The sequence below is a fragment of the Colobus angolensis genome, unplaced genomic scaffold, assembly GCF_000951035.1.
Source record: "Colobus angolensis palliatus isolate OR3802 unplaced genomic scaffold, Cang.pa_1.0 Scaffold394, whole genome shotgun sequence".
Classification (NCBI taxonomy): domain Eukaryota; kingdom Metazoa; phylum Chordata; class Mammalia; order Primates; family Cercopithecidae; genus Colobus; species Colobus angolensis.
Window position 1 is genome coordinate 2076654 of NW_012117310.1, and position 18312 is coordinate 2094965.

The 18312-nt window shown below is 33.8% G+C and overlaps 1 protein-coding gene across 6 annotated transcripts in view; it reads right to left on the reverse strand.

Annotated features, from left to right (window-relative positions):
* Nucleotides 1-18312, reverse strand: part of SGCE (sarcoglycan, epsilon) — a 71575-nt gene that overhangs the window by 36402 nt on the left and 16861 nt on the right. For 3 of the 6 annotated variants that reach the window (XM_011955089.1, XM_011955086.1, XM_011955088.1), the window contains exons 2-4: nucleotides 8418-8540; nucleotides 6621-6778; nucleotides 1751-1823 (exon numbers count right to left, since the gene is read on the reverse strand). In XM_011955089.1, the coding sequence (XP_011810479.1) occupies nucleotides 1751-1823; nucleotides 6621-6778; nucleotides 8418-8540 (354 nt within the window). Of the gene's footprint in view, nucleotides 1-1750; nucleotides 1824-6620; nucleotides 6779-8417; nucleotides 8541-18092; nucleotides 18201-18312 lie in introns of all 6 variants that reach the window. The other 3 variants (XM_011955084.1, XM_011955085.1, XM_011955090.1) reach the window with 2 other exon arrangements.

Consider the following 18312-nt stretch of genomic DNA (forward strand, 5'->3'; position numbering starts at 1 on the left):
GTAGGGACTCTCACACCTGACAGAGTTTCGAGTCCCTTTGAGAGCATAATGGTGAGGTGAGATGGTCCAAGGCCACTGTAGTATAACTTTATAACTATAACGATGAATTCCCAAGGAGGAAGGAAACTTTTCAATTATTCTGCTCATTAAGTGTATTCCAATTCTACAGGGCCAGCTTAGACAGCATGCAAGCATCCAATCACCACTGTAGTCAAGAACAAAAGTCTCCCTGATCCAAACATAAATACCTACCAAAAGCCTTTGGAGAGTGGGAGAGTGAACAGGGAGTCTTCTGTCCAGGCCCAGAGAACTGGCACTTGGACTTACTTTTCATATATGAAGGTCATTTTAAATTTTAAACTTGCACATTTGGTGTCTACAATTGATACTGGTAAACACCTGGGGGAAAACATTCACTTAAGGGGGTTTAAGTCTTCAAGCAATCTCTCCATACATATGTTTAATTTTACAGAAATTCCTTCTTTCATATAGTGTAAAAGTAATTTTTAAAACAGCCTTGAATGCATTATCATTAATTCTAAATTAGTAGGTTCTGATAAAATGTTTGGTGTTTGCTCATTTGTTTTTAGTTGCACTAGTAAATAGAAACAAAAATTCTCCTATCAAGAATGCACAATTGTTTTCTTGTTTTTACAGGGAAAAAATTCTGGATCTGTTTCCCTCCTGTCATCCTCATAAATGATATCTAATATAGGGAAGATTATTCCATGATTTATACATTTCAACTACAGGCCAGGTGTGGTGGTTCGCACCTGTAATCCCAGCACTTTGGAAGGCCAAGGCAGGTGGATCACATGAGGTCAGGAGTTTGAGACCAGCCTGGCCAATGGTGAAACCCCATCTCTACTAAAAATACAAAAAATTAGCCAAGCGTGGTGGCAGGTGCCTGTAATCGCACCTACTTGGGAGGCTGAGGCAGGAGAATCACCTGAACCCAGGAGGCGGAGGTTGCAGTTAGCTGAGATGGCGCCACTGCACTCCAACCTGGGTGACAAGAGCAAGACTCCATCTCAAAAAAAAAAAAAAAAAAAAATTAACTACAAAGTATTTGGTGGTATTTTCCCAGTCAATTGATTTTTACAAGGTCAAAATATTTGAGAGTGTAATTCTGAGAATAATTCCTTATCCCTAACCTTCAAATTTCTTAGGAAATCACTTACAATTTGAGCATATGAAACTTTAAATTGCTGAAAGACTGAACAAATTACTAATACACTATTAATTATTTAGGAAGGAAATTGTGCCCTAAGTTATGGTTTATTTGTTCTCCAGAAACCCTATATTATCACATACACTTATACTACTACCTACAGTAAATTTTTAAATAAATAATAAAAGTAGTTAGTAATTTTTTTTTTTTGAGACAGGGTCTCACCCTGTCAGCTAGGCTGGAGTGCAGTACTTCAGCCTTAACTTGTAGACTCCTTACTCCATACTTATAAGAGAAATGCTATCGTTAGTCCCATTTTAAGGTGATGAAAAAGGATTAGAGAAATAAGAAGACTATCTGTTTGGCTTCCTATCTGAGCTTTTCATCATCATAACACACCATAATATTTTATAACACATTAGATATTGCTTAGTTTTCTTTTCTACATCTTATTATTTCATCAGTTATATTAGGTATGTGGCATTTTAAAACTCTTAACTATATTTTATGTAGTTATAAAACATAATGAAATACTTCTTGTAAATAAGGAAATGATCATCAACATATTTTCATACATACCTTCTGCAGACATTATATTAATTATCAAATTATGCCTTGCAGTCTCAAAGGTGCGCCTATTGTAGGCAGTTATCTATTATAAAAGGAAAACCATATTAAAGAAGTGAAATGTTCTTTGTAAAATGAAATTCATTAAGGATTAAAATGAAAAAAATTGTCGTTCTTTCCATTTTCATTATTTGTTGATACACTTACAAAATAATCCTTTTCTAGGCAATGAGAACTCAGAGCTTTTAGCAATATTATGGGAAAATAAATAATTAGTCAGGTCTATTTAATGTACTGAAACAAAAAGTTAAAATCAGAAAGACTCTTTCATAGAAGGCCATTAAGCACTGGTAGCAATGCAGATGCATCATTAGTAAATGGATTAACCATTAAGAATTACTTACCGGTGATGTTCTAAGATTTCAAAAAAACAAACAATAATTTTTGTACTTTTAAATGGAGTTTAAGAATTATAATGAAAAGTACACTTTAAAACAAGCACATCTTTGTGTTTTTTGCATTTAGTTCTAAACTGCACCCCAATCAGTAAAAAAAATGTCATAAATAACCCTTTGGAAATCATATCTCACTTATGATGGGAGTAAAGTAGTAAGGATCAGAGTCCATAAAGCTTATGGAACATGCTCAAAAACACAAATCAATCCCTTCATACGGTCAAATATTAGTAAACATTTGCAGAGCCAATAGACTTACATCAAAGTCAATTCAGAAACAGCCAGTGCAAACAACACACAAAGCAAAGGCCAAAAACAGGATATGGTTTCAAAACTTAAGGCCTATTTAACTTTATAACAGATATTAAATCATTCGGACACGTCTGCAGTACCTCAAAAAAAAAAAAAAAAAAAAAAACAAATGATTGTGTCAAAATCTTAGAATCCCAGCACTAACCTTCTGGCAATGATTGCAGCTGGAGGTGACACTGAGACAAAAAAGTAGGATAAAACTGACTTCAACTAAAAGTAAATATCTTGTGCATTTTAAAACAAATATCAAAGATTTTTATACATTACATGAGTGTCAAAAAAATAAGTTGCAGTCATTAAAAATACTGAGTTAGAATAGTAAGAATTTTGAAATAAATAATTCCAAACCTTTAACAATGTTTAAAAGGTACATATTTTGAAAGGCATATTACTCCATAAAGTTAAAAGAAACTCTCTCTCCATGATTTGTCAAATTTCCATCATATTTAATTATTTCCTTGCTGCTGTCTGTTGGGACACATGATCAATTAATTTCACACCAAACATTAACATTAAGACTAGCCATTAAACAAACTAGGAATTTTTGCTCAAATGAAACATACCAAAAATGTTAACTAGATTTTATTGAGAAACTTCATCATTTGAAAAGTTTACCCTGCAAAACATTTAATCACATTTTCAATAAAAAGTATAATCCTCTACTATTTGTTACAATATCATGAAGCTTCAGCTCAGAAAAAGATAGATTTTTTCAAATTAATAGCAACATTTTTATGGGTAGCCTTCCCTTAATGATCACAAATTTCATTATTATAAGTTTCATAGATTCCAATAAATGTCCTTATTTTTAAATAATGCAGACTATTGAAGGGAGTGAAGAGCATTTCATATCAGGAGGAAGAATTTTATTATCTGATTTTAATAGTTGATGCTTAGTTTTAACAGCTGTATCAGAATGTAGTCCTTCTATCACTTCCAGTGAGACATTTAATTGCTGTAATATCCTCAGATTTTACTTATTATGATGATGTGAAGACCTTCAAAGCAGAAGAGTATGTGTGTGTCTATATGTGCATGCTTTATTTTTTATTCCCCAATTTCTAAAACAGAGCTGATCTATTTTAGATACTTAAAATTTAAATATTTCAGATAAACATCTACTGAATGAAGGAAATAGTAGACTTATATGATTAAATATTATATATTTAAGATACAAAAATTCTTGACTAACTTAATAGAATATTTTAAAGTACCATACCTGTTACTATAAATGAATGTAAAAATGAGCTATTTACAGATAAATCACTACGTTATATGAAAGATATGGTAAACTTTCATTTTTATCTTTTTAATATATTTTTATACATTTTCATAACACTGTATGTTAGTCATAAAGTATATAATGAATGCACTCACAATAAACTCTTATGAAACCATCTCAGTACATGTGTTGCTCTCCCAGCCTAAGCCCTTGTCTCCCCCCAACCAGAAGTAGTCATTCTGGATTTGGTGTTTAACAATCCATTCATATAAAATACAATTTTGTTATACTTGCATGAATGCTTAAAGCATATGGTTTAGTTTGCTTGTTTTTGAGCTCTACCAAAATGGCAAACTATTATATGTAGTCTTCTAGTACTTTTTTTTAAATTGAACATTGTGTTTAAAACACTTATTCATATTGCTGGGCAAGCTTAAGTTCACTGTTGCTCTGAACATTCACTGTGTGAATACACCAAGATTAATATATTCTCTTGCTGATAGACTTTTGGGTCTCTATTGTTTTGTGGCTTTCCAGTGTTGTGCTATACAAATGTTGCTTGATGAGCATGATTGTACATGTCTCCAGGAGGGCATTTGCAAGTGCTTCTTTGGGGCATATTGCTAGAAGTAGGACTGCCATATCATAAGGTACAGGAATACTCAATGATATGAGATATTCAGTACTGCTTTCCAAAGTAGTGAAGCCAACTCCCACATCCACCTGCAGTGCATTTTACTGATGGCAAAATTTTCATTGTGATCTCCACCTGAATATTCCTCATTACCCATATGAGTAAGCTACTTAAGTTTACTGGCGTTTTAGTGAAATATCTGTTTCTTATTAAATTACAGGAGTTCTTTATTATTTTAGATGCTCTTAGTCAGCTACATGTATTGAAAATACCTTCTCCCAGTTTGTGGCTTGTCTTTTTAAATCATACTCTGGTTTAATGGTTGATGAACAGACATTCACAAATTTCATATAGTGAAATTGATAATTTTTTTCTCTTAAAAATATTTAGGTCTTACTTAAATCCTTCCCTATCCATAGGTCAAAAAGAGATTTTTCTACATTTTAATATAATTGTTTGAAAATTTGCATTTTACATGTAATCCCTAATCTACCTAGACTTGAGACCTGGCATATATTCTGTTAGATATATTCCTAGTACCTCAACATTTTTGTTGCTATTAAAAATGGTATTTTTAAAAATGTGTGTTTTCTCAATACTTGCTATTCATGTATAGAAATGCCACAATAATTTATACTGATCTCACAGTTCACTGCTAGCCTTTAAGATTCTTAATGGTCTACAGACCATTTATATCATTGATAGTTTCCATTTCCTCTTTTTAAATCCTTATGGATTTAATTTCTTTTTCTTTCTTTACTGTACTGGCTGGGACCTCCAATACATTCTGTAATAGATTTATCAGACAGAGTCATTCTTGTTTTGTTCCTGAATTTAAATGAAATTTCTCTAACATTTTACTATGAAGAATGATGTTCGCTCTTACTTTTGGTAAAAACTGGTAAATTAAAGAACTTCACTTCTATTCCTAGTTTGCCAAGAGCTATTTTTTCTTATCAAGAATAGGTAGTAAATTTTAATAAACACTTTTTTCATAACTATCGTGACAATTATGCTGTTTTTCCTTCTTTAATCTGATAATGTGGTGAGTTACATTTATATATTTCTTTTATAATTTTTACTGAATATTTTAAAAAATTAATTTGACAATAGCTCAAACTAACTTGCTTCTTCTAAGTACCTGTCTATCTTACAGCTACACTGCCTTAAGGAATACGATTTATAGATAGAAATCACTGAACGGTTAATACAAACTTCAATTCCAAATGAATTGGCCACTATGGAAGCTCACATCCACAGTACACATCTGACTAAAACTTTGGAGAAAGATTCATAGTATGTAATCCTCTGAAAGGAGGTAAACTTTTAGTTTATACATCCGTTCATTTTTTAAAAGTATTGTATTAATTCCCACTAAAGATTCAATGTAACAACTGTTTTGTCGTTGTTAATTTCTAACATCTCCCAGCTAAGATGCTAGGTGCTGGTGAGGACCTGATGAATGGTAACACCGCCATCACTTCTAGAATAAAGGCTAAACACATCAGGATGGCTTACAGAGCCAGCAAAGATCTGCCCCTACCAGCATCAACACCTCCCATTCCCATCATTTGCCTACTGGGGTACATCCTCTTCCAGCCACACTTATCGTTCTCTGAGACCATGTGACTTTCCTTATACCTCCAAGATTTTGATGTGTTGTTTCCTCTGCCCAAGACAGTCTTCCTTCTACTTCATGAAGTAAATTCTTTACTTTGCATCAAACAGCACCTTCTTACTATAGCAGTTATTACAGTGTGGGCTAAGTATTTGTTTGCATCCCAGTCCTCCAACCCCTGAATTGTAAGACATAGCAAGACTCACTTGTTATTTATCATTCTATCCCTAAGCACCTATCACAATGCTTGGCACATAGTAGGGGTATATAAGATGTCTGTTGAATGGCTATATTTCAATGAACATAAAACCTGAATTCAAAATACAGAGCAAATAAGTCTGTCAAGTCTACAATTATTTTTTCAAATAGAATTCATATTATAATAATCTATTTCTTTTAAATGTCATGACTTTTTTCACAAATTTAGACTGTCATTCTAATATAAAAGCTGAGACAAAACTTTATAAACAGAAAAGAATGGCACATTTCCAAATGTTATCTACTGTGTTTCCATGCACAAAATATTAAAAACCACATCACGTAACTACAGTTTCAACACTTAAAACTCAAATTACAATATTATATATATACACACACATACATATATATATATAGTTTTGCTCTTTCTAGGGGTAAATTACCTCAATGATTGTTGGCTTCCCCACATTTTCAGCTGTTGGGGACCCATATAGGACTCCATCACTATATGGTGTCCTTTGGATATATCGAAGCCATCCAGGTCGGTCTGGGTAACCCATTAAATTTGTATTAAATGTTATGGGATCATTACTAATCTCTCCTAGATAAGAAACAGAGAATTAAGACATAAGACAGTTATTTTCACACATGTTGCTTTGGTAGTTTCAATCAAAACATTCTGTCTAAAATTTTTTTCCTATATTTGTAGCCAACTAAATACACACATACAAAACCCATCTGGGTATTTAAATTAGGGCTCCATGTTAAAAAAAAAATCCTTTTGGTTGTTTAATTTGTCTCAAAATCTGATGCAACAAAGAAAGCAGATTCATACAGTTTTCTTGGAAATATATTTTTGGTCACCGAACAGTGAGATAGTTCTGCCAGTGAGACAATTATCTTTCAGGAAAATTCCCTAATCATGCTGATGTACTCATTTTTTTCTGAAATATTCCATTCATGAAACTCTGGACACTATCATATGAGTATGAAAGATATTCCAAAATTGTAAAAGTCTCATCAAACAAATATGTAATTTTAAAACACTGGAGGATAGGATGAAAAAGACGTTACAAATCCATGACAACTGTACTAATGACAGCATATATTAATCACAAGCAATAATAACAGCATCGTTTATTAGCACATTCCCTGGCCCTGTGTTAAATGCTTTACAAGCCATATTTCATCTATTTTCACACATACCTATGAACCTACTACTAGTATTAGCCCTGATTTGATTGATGGAATATGTAATTTTCCACATTAAGTTACTTCTCCATGGTCATATTAAGTGATGAAACTATAATAGCATTTAATCCTGGCTGATTCCAGAAACTATGCTCTTAACTACATGTTTTTCTTCTCAAATGTTATGGCTGCTGCTCAAAGGTTTGAGCCATATAGTTTTGCAAACATGGAATGCCTCATAAGAAAACATTTAAAAAAAAATTGATGAAAAGACTATTTCTTCTTGAATACTATTAGGAACATGGTTAACTATATTGTGGGAGAGTTTTCAGGTACAGTATTCATCATATAATCTTCAAAAAGAATAGTTATATCAATTCTAATGCTAAAAATATTCTTATACAATATAATTTTTATAAAATTTGCTTTTATTTGCTGCTTAAGGAAGAGTTATAACGATATGTTTTCTCTTGCTATTCTTTGTATATCTTCGTTAATTTGATGGCATTTATGATCATTCAAAATAACATATTTAAACCAGTAGTGAATTAAATAAGACTTCATAATTGGTATCACTTAAAAGGAAAAATTAATCTCCATAATATTATTAAGGAGTTATATGAAATTATATCCTATTGTAAAAGCTTTTTAAAAGCTCTTACCTAATGCCATTTTTTCATTCTCCTCTACAACATATGTATAGTTTTCCAAAAATGAAAGTACTATGTGAGAATCTAGGTCTTAATATAGAAAATTGTAAGTTTACAGCTATAATTATTTCCATGTGAATATAGGTAGATCACTTGTCAGAGACATAAAACTCAAGACTGAGAATCCAGAAATATGGTTTCTTTAACATTCAAAAATAAATTATTTTTGTCTGTAATTAAATTTCTAATCTGAAAATGAGGAATGTCCTACAACAATTTATCACATTTAGACCATTTGAATTAATGTTAATGATATTCTATCATATATGTCTAGATTATGCAAATTAAACAAAAAATTTAGTACGTTAACTACTTTTTTTCTCCTCACAAAGAACATACCAGGTTTTGGGTAAGGTGGAAATTCCCCCTTAAAATATTCTCTTTCCAAAACATGAACAAAGAGGACACCTGCTGATGGGTATACATTCCGATCGGAGTGTACCTTGGAGAAAATAGTGTACACTGAAAACAAAGAGGAAAGATAAGTAACAGAAAGACAAATAATGAGACATGCCCTTGATAATTCAGCTTGCACTCTTTATAAAGAGGGGTCTCACTATGTAGACATTTCTGGAAAAATTGAAGCAACATGCAAGGAAACTGTTGATAACAATTTGTTTTAAATGGAAGTGATTTCAGGACAAAACGGGAAAAAATTCTTTTGATTTATGTTTACAGCCTTTTCAAACACTACATAGACAAAATTATGCACATTTGATATTTTAGACCGTTATTAAATAATGAAGTTATCCAAAATATCTTTCTGGTAATTTCTTTTTATTTGAGGTTATTACCAACAAAATACATCATAAGAACTGACCAGCTACAAAATTGCTACAGATGTTTTTCTTCTTTCCTTTTTTTTAAAGCAAAGTACACAGAGTAATTTTTAAGTGGTAAGAATCCATACTATACTAATTGTTTTCTAGGCAAAGCATGTCAGACTATATAACACTATCAATAGGTATAATGTGGTTTTTATGTATACTTATAAAAATGCATTGGATACTTTTTCTGGGAATTCATTCTTCACATCCTTCATAGACATGATTTATTCAATTTTCCCTGATCTTGATATTTAGTAATTCAAACAATATAATCTATTATATTATGCTGCATCCTAAATAAGCAATAAAAATTACATAATAAAATTCAGGCCAAATAATTCATTGAAGTGAAATACGTAAATTTCATGATTTACCAGTTACTTAAGACATATGATGTGAGTACATTAAAATGGCCAATTGTTTTGATTAGTTTCCACCTATTGTTTTTGCTCTGATAGCATCTTCTCCACTAACACATTATTGCCGTTACTCTCATCATGTCTACAATCTCTTTTGGGTTTCTATTTTCCTGACTGGCTAGTGGCTGCAATTTTTAGATAGATTAACCCTATCAGGCCAGTTCTTTCTTTTAAGTCATTGATGGATTTGTAAATATGGTAATTAACCTTAAGAACCCCAAGGCTGCTCACTCCAAGTTCACAACTTACTAAAAGCCTTGGATAGCAAGATCACCGAACTACATTTTTCAGCACAAAAATAAAAACTCCCACAAAATGTTTCTTTATCTGTGAAAACTTGTCCCTGCAGTTCAGTGGATGGCTGCCAGAAAAGGGGGAACTGAGCTAAAATATTTGGCTTGTAGCTTCATGTATCTACAGCTTTACTACTAAAAACATAACTTCAAAGGCTGTGTAACAGAGGGAAGGAAGCTACAAGTTATGTTTAAACTAGGTATGTAGAGAGATCTATTCTTTCCTGATTTGTTTTCTACTAGTATTCATAACTGATCTTCCCCCGTGGCATATACAGTACCCAACTTCTACTCAAGAACAATGTACTTACCAGCAGGAATAATCCCAATCCCTAAAACAAGAATGAATGAATCACAGAAAAATAGTAGAGATGAGAATTCTATACTTTGTTTTGTTTTTTTTTTTTTTTTTAACCAGTTTGATACCACAATGTACCCTGAATGTGAGGTGCAATGGGGAATATGAAGATGAAAGAGACCCTGCCACTGCTTTCCAGGAGTTCACCATCTGGTTTGGGAGACCAACATCTACCTAACTAGGTATTATCCCAGAGGTAAAACTGCTTTGGCAACACCTGGAAATACGGAAGGAGCAATTAAGGTTGGACAGATTCGGAAAAGATTTATGGAAGAAGTGGAATTCAATATGGCTCCTAAAGTACTACAGTAGTAGGATTCTGAAACTCAGAGATGTGGAATTTCGGCAATTCAGCAGTGAACATATGTGCAACATACAATACTGGATTCTGTGGGGGCCTTTCAGGGAAGGGAATTAAGCCAGTAATGCTGGATCCTGGGGTAAATTTAAGGTAGGGGGAGGCAAAACTGGGAAGAAAAGAAGAGTCAAAATAGGGAGTTTTGAACTCCTGCTAAGAAGTCATTTCACTCTATATATCAAAGTATTTAAATTCAGGATCACAACCCTACATCCCAAGCAGAGAACATTTCAAATAATCTAAAGGAATCTCTCTGGAGTTCATCTAATTATCTAATTTATTCTTTCTAGAGATTAAAAATACCTTGAAGTACAGCACTAAGTTTTATTTACCTTGCTATTTTCTCGGCAGCTAGAAGAGAGTCTAGTGTATTTGAATAACTGTATCAATGCCTATGGAATGGATAAGTACGTTCTAATACAAAGTACGGCAGAGGCAAACACAAGTTTCCTATTAGTGAACTAAATACATATAATACTTACAGAGGTAGCATTCTGTAGATTATCATCCTTCATTGACATTATAAACTAATAGTCTCCCTTAGTATTTGCTGCTATAAGGTGGTAAAAGCTAGCTTACAAAGCAAAATGAAAGGTTGTTCATATTAAGTAATACTGAAATGATTCCATTTTCTACATTGCCCTCCACAGGTAGTGAAGTGGAACCATTAAAGAAAGGGTACCTGCCACTTCATATCATCTCACTTCAAGAACTTGCATAGAACATCTCAGTTTCTGCTTTTATAAAAAACATTTCTGCGATCTACAGAGCCAAGACACAATCTACCATGGCCCTCCTGGGTTTGAAGATGACAAGCGCATTTCTTTATTCATGTGTACTCAATTGCCTTTCAGCAATCTGCTGAACTGCATACTTGCTGGTCAGTTACCTTGGCAACTCCACAGTAAAGGCTGCTTCACTTTAAGTATAGTATGCCATTCACTTTAAGAAAAACATGATACAGATGTATGACACATTCGTCATCTAGAAATGGAAAATGACTAAGCCACTATGTTTTGTTTGTAAAAATAATACTTCCTTTCTGTAGCATCAGTTTAAATTACAGGCACCCACACAACATTTTAGAGCAGTGCCCTTTGCCTTTCCCTTTCGCATTTGTTACTTGCAAAACAAATAGCTCTTCAACAGAGGCAATTTGGGCAGTATTTACACCTATGCTTCCTTTCAAAAACAACAAATGACACAGAGAATTCGAAGCTATAGGCTCTTGTTCTAAACATGAGCCATATAAATAAAGCTGATGGGGTCTGCTCCAACACCCACAGAAGCTATTACTAACAGTTAACACATGTTGCACTCACATATGCCTAGGCAGTACTCACAAACCATAAGCTTAACGCATGTTGTTTTCCTTAAAAGCAAGTCTTGAAAAATCAAATTTAAACACTGTAAGAATCCACAACACTAAGATCTAATCTCTGAAATATACATGTGTACAGTGCCATGCTAATCAAGCCAAGGTAACAGGGTCTGGCCTCTCTGTGTATCGCATGGTTTTGCAGTCTTCTACGGCTGCAAATCCATTACCTCTGCAAACATATGCCACTAGATATAAATGAAACTGGAAACCTATGGCTGGTTAAATCCATGCAATTCTATCACCAGTAATGGGAAAAACAATGAAACCAAAAGTCCAACCCACAAGAGGTCAAAAACACCACTCCAAATAGCAAGGATAGCTAGATTTACAAAGACTAAAAACTTCTGAAGACAGGTAGTCATAAGGAACAGAATTTTAAAAGTAATAATTACATATCTGAGTAGAGACAGCCAAAAGGGTATGTAAGCAAGTAGCTAGGATCATTATCTCGCTCTCCCTAAACATAGCCCCAATGTCTCTCATCACCGTGTTACCAAACCTTGTTCACAAAACTGTTATCTGTATGTTTCATTCACAGGTATAGAATCTGCAGCCATTTCAACAACTGTATATTATGTGACAGCACAGAGCCCAGAATCAAATAACAGACCATGATAGCAATAGCAAAAAAAATTGGGACCTCATGCTAGCTAAACAATGTCTTGTTTTCCTTTACTAATAGTCCAGTGGAAACTTTCTCTCTCCATAATGAAAATATTAGGGTGTGCATGTGTGCTTATTACAATTACCTTCAAAGCAAGTTTGAATGTATTTAGTAAACATAAAATTTTGAAAGCATTATGATGGTACGTTGCTAATGAATCCACAGCACATAACTTCACAATCCTCACAATGATTATTCTTAATGGCATATGCATAAGCACAGGCACACACACAGCCCCTTCACTACAAAAATGTCCAGAGAACACTTGCCAGCCCTTTTTCTGCATCACCAAGAACAATTACATGGCTATAAAGATAAAATAACCACTGAGTATAAGACCCTGCAAGTTTGAGCTAGTTTTAAATCTTAAAGCCATCTCTGTTGTGAACTCTTTGAGAAGAAAGTCATAAAGTATTGTCGATATTTATGTCCAGGTGACTTTTATTAGGTACCCAGTATGTTTAGGTCTCTCTTACAGATGCTTTATTAATAAATTAATCACTTTAAAATGTCCATTTATAACATCATTTTCTAATTTTTAAGGTTTACAAGGATCTAGTAAAATCTCAGTTTCCCAGAACCCCATGAAATGAATTGTTCCATGGAGCTGATTTTTCTGAAGTACTCTGCAGTTGATTCTTTTTCATGATGGTACAAGATCATCATTTTGTACATCAATTGTTGCACTCTGCTCTATTATACGGTGATACTCGTGTGGACTGTCTGGTTGCCTTGTCATTTACTGATCATACTGTGGGTCCCAGTCTGCTAATGCTTTTTAAGGCTGTGTGTTTTACAGATTTTGTTTTATCTTTTGTAGATAAGTTGTCAGCTGTCATTTCTCATTGCTATCAGTATGTTTCCTGTAGCAGCTTCTCTATCCCCTCTAATTTGCTGTTATTAATCAGCTACAGGTTTAGAAACCAGACTACCAAATGAGGCAGGGTTGCGCATTAAAGTAAAAGCAAATGCGTACTGTTTAACGCACATAGGGCTCTGCTAGATGTAAAAGACAGGAGCCTGCATTCGCAGCATCTATTTTGGCTGCTGAAAGGCTCTTTTGTGGCGTATTTCCTGGTTCTTAGTTGACGCAGTACACTTCTGAATAGATGATCTTACTATACTTGAGAGAGAGCCATTACTTAAGGCGATGGCAGCAGAAACTGTTATAAAATACATTCACAAATAAATAGGTGTACAATTGAAAGTCTTAATTCAACCTATATATTACATAACCATGAACTGTCAAATAAAAAATGGATTGAATGCGTTTTATAAAATAATTACTTACATATTCGATGTGTGGGAAATACACTGCATAATTTAAACAAACAGATCTATGAATTAAATGATATATTGCCCTTAGTTATAGCAAAATCAGCCTAAGATACTATAACACAGTATAATTAATAAGTAACTAATTAATAAGCAATTAAAGTCTTTCTAAAAGCATTTCAATTTTATCAATTTGTTTCTCACATGAAGAGTTTGAAGATGGAAGCTATTCGGTGGGGGCAAGCATCACAAAGGTGTTTTAACTGAGTTCAAATTACTTAAATATGATAGTATATATTTCACAGCTGGGAAATTAGTTGTTTAAGTAATTTGAACTTAGTTTAAGTATTGCCTTAACAGTAAGTATTATCTAAAAAAAAATTTTGGATAAGAATAATTAAGAAGGTTTTAAGGTATGTTGAGGATATAGGGAGAGTACTAAATAGCCACTGATCTGCTGTACCTTTTAAATAAATTGTTGCCTAAGAAACTAGGTATGGTCATCCCTGATAATTAAAAATGTTAAGTACTGACAAAAAATAATACTTCTTGTCTCATATTTTATAGTTTTAACATCTAAAAACTCTTTATGAGATTCAGAGTCCCTGTATACACAGAAATTGATTACAAGAGGCAAATCTCACTTGCTGTCTCTGCATCAAAAGAACTCATTTCAAGGTTTGCATAGCCTGATGCGTTTATGGATTCCTTTTTAATTTATTTTTTAACATGTTACTACAGTCAAATTGCAATTTAATTATTAAACCAGATAATTGCTGTAGAGAAATATTTTAAGAGATATCAATATCCAGCCAGTTACACAACCTGTTTTTGTTTTTGTTTTTCTCACTAAGATTTACCTTGTGTTTTATCAATACAACTTTATGAATCTTGGCTTTGAATCAAAAGCTTTTCTCAGCAGTCTGCCCTTCACCTTTGAATTCACTCAACATCAAAGTACTGCAGGCCATTCATCTGGCATTGGCCAGCTATTGTTTTTTTTCAGTCATAGATAGTCCATGCCTTGGCTGTGGAATCCATCACTGGGAAGGCATTACAGTGTCTTTGTAAACTTCATTTCTCTAAGAGATATGGCCACTTTGCTTTACATGAAGTAGGAGAGAAAACTATTACTTGAATCTTCTTCTACAAAAAAGCAGAAGAGTTTCTTCATGATATTTTTTTCCCAACTAAAACCACTGACTTTTAATCTTTCCAAACTGGAACTAAACATCTTGATTATTATGTGATTTCATGTGTGTGTGTTTTTTATATGTCAGTTGGAAAGAAGTTGCATACCATTGTTAATTGATGATCAATAAGCTTAGTGTCATAGTATGCTACATTGAAAAGAGCTTTATATGTCATCATGTCTGGGCATGCCAAATATATTTCTTTATTAAGAGACAGATCGTAACATTATTTCCTACCTGTATATGGCCTCTGCCTCCTACTCAACCCAGGATTCCTGACAGTTACTAACAATCAGAGTTTGCATGCATTTGCTCTCCTGGAGAGTTCAGTCTCTCTGTTATCTATTTTATAGATAACAAAATTGAACCTAGAGGGACTAAGTGACTGCTTCAAGCCTATGGGACCCATAATGAGAAAACAGAAAAAAGGAAAGGTGTGTTGAAGAAGCTGATGGCCCTCAGCTTGCTCAAGTAGGTCCCCTACTCCCATTCCAGAGAAAAAAAGAAGAGATTCCATAGTCCATATCTGGAGTATTCTTCATTACTTTTGTAACCACTTACTGGGTGCTGAGGTAGAATGATGTCAAAAGTGTTGTTCTAAGGCGTTCAAATTCCTTGGAATCCTATCTACAGAAGAAGTACCATCCTACCACTTTAGCTAAGAATTGGAATATTCTTTGCTGGGCCCAGTGGCTCACGCCTGTAATCCCAACACATTGGGAGGCCGAGGCGGGCAGATCACCTGAGGTCAGGAGTTCAAGACCAGCCTGGCTAACATGGTGAAACCCTGTCACTACTAAAAATACAAAAAACAATTAGTGGGGCATGGTGGTGGGTGCCTATAATCCCGGCTACTCAGGAGGCAGGAGAATCCCTTGAACCTGGGAGAAGGAGGATGCAGTGAGCTGAGATCACACCATTGCACTCCAGCCTGGGCAACAAGAGCTAAACTCCGTCTCAAAAAAAAAAAAAAAAAAACACTACACAAAACATACATTTGTTAAAGTTATTTTATATATAAATGATCCTATCATCTTTTGTGCTCTCTTGAAATTTTCAAAAAGACATGACTGAGATTCATGGTCAAGAACATCTCAAAGAACATTATATATCTGAGACAGCATTTAAAATGGCCTTGCCATACAAGCTACTAGTATTTGTTATTATAATTTTAAAAGTGATGAAACAATTCTCCTCATACAGTTGACAAAACTTACTCTCTGTATAAAGTATCTTGATAATTCAGAACTACAATGATAGGATATAAATAAGATGAGAAGAAAGGAAAATAATCTAAAGGATGAGATCAAGCTAAACTGAAGCAATAAGAGAACGTGATAACCTAAACTTGTTACCTCAGTAGATTCAAGATGGAGTGATCATTTCTATTCTGAAAACTCTAGTTATCTCTAGGGTTCCAAGGAGAAAATCAGTGTGAGGTTCAATGACAGTCTGAAGTTTGAAACAGGAAGAGACTGGCATCTCTCAGAGATTCTAGATGACACTATATGTCAAGGTCTTGAAATGCATTTCCCTGAGAACAGCACCATAATAGATGACTCTGCTGAGTGTAGCAGCTGTTGAGTTTTTTTTTTTTTTTTTTTGGGCAAATCAAACAGTGAGAGAGGCATGCTCAGAGAGGATAGAAGTTCCAGGGATCAAAGCTAAAGAGAAAAGACTGAAGAAAAGGGATGATTGCAATCTAGTAAAAAATGATGTGAAGTCCAGAGGAAGAATCTTCAGAGATTCTAGGTGAGGCACAAGGAACCAGGGCATGTCCCAAGTCCTTTGGAGATGACAGAGCAGAAGCTCAGTGCAGATTGCAACAGTGAAGGACACCGGGGACCCATATCCAGAAAATAGATTAGAAAAAAGGAAGAGTGACTGTGTCAAAGAAGCCAATGGCTCTCAACTTGCTCAAGAAACCAGCCAGATAAGGGTGTAATCAGGGGTGATTCCCTTGAAGGAACGTGGGAGAATCTTATGGCAATATCTAAAGCGAATATGGGGAAAAGAACTATGAGATCATGGGCCTGTGTCCAGGAACAAGTGCGTCTAGCACTTATTAAAACAAATTTTTGTGATCTTTTCATGAGAAGTTATTTGTATGAAACTCTATGTATGTTTTCTCACAGATCTTAGCAATGAAAATTCCTTAAAAATACACAGGTATTTGTGGGTTTGTTTCAAAGTCGCTTGAGAAAAAATATGCTGGGAAACTTTGTCCCATTGTGAAAGAGATCTGGGGCAAAAAGACTCCAGCTGAAGAATAATTTGGTTCCAGCTATAAAAAAGTTAGTGACACCCAACTTCAGAGATGTATGAAGAAAATGAAGTAAGCCAGGAATCAATCCTACAAGTACCCAGCAGGTTTCATCTGGCATTATCATCTTATCACATAAAATTACCGTTCTTTTGAAAACATTTTAACATTACTCTTATTTTTATAGACATTTTGGTTGCTCCAAAGTTAGATAAACTACTATTCTGCTAATGTTCATGAACACATGTAGTTAATATTTTGTGTGAAGGATCATAAAGCCAAAAAATTTAAAGAAATATTAAGTGCAAGTTCATAATGGTAATTGATATTTTGAAAACAACTAATATTTTGACTGTTCAGTAATGCCTTTTCTCCCTAATGAAATACATTATTTCAAAAGTCCTGGAATATTGTTGATGGTCACATTTATAGATACAGAAGAAAAACTTAAAAGGATCAATCAGTCATTTACAGGTCAAGTCATCTTTCCAATAGAAAACAAGTGCCAACTAAGTAACAGCAAAACATATCAATTTGGTTTTGCAACAAGAATCATCCAAAATTAGCCAAAATATTTTATGATTATTTTTCCAAGGTTACATACATACTGTTTTAAATGATACATGTTAAATACACATTTTTCAATATTATAAATAACTTGTTATAGTAACTACAGTAGGACAATTTTTATAAGTGGCAAGCTAGTGACTGGATAAAAGGTAGGTTAAAAACATAGGAATGGTTTTTAGTTTTTCTTTAAAAAGGGCAAAGCTATAGCCAAGGAAAAGGACTTGAAAAATAATGGATTAAGAACATAGAGGATCAGAAGTTTTAGCAGATTAGGAAAACAAAATTTTATTTTTCCAGACTAACAACAACAACAACAAAAAGTCACACATGACTAAAAAAGCGAAGAGACTATTGGAAGCAGACATTTAATTGGATCCCGCAAAGGGATTTAGATTTAGACAACCTAAACTCACCATCTTTCATCCCAGCAGCCATTTTTCTGCTGATAATAAAATTGTTGGCCTGTCTGGTCTTCCAGTTAACTGTTCCATTTATGCCATCAGCACAGCTTAATAAAAAAGCTTTTCAGAATAAAAAAACGTACAAAAAAATGAAATTAATGTCATGTTAAAATGACTATCACAGATCACCTACAATTAACTGGGATCAGATTCCTTCCAGCCCAGCTAACTG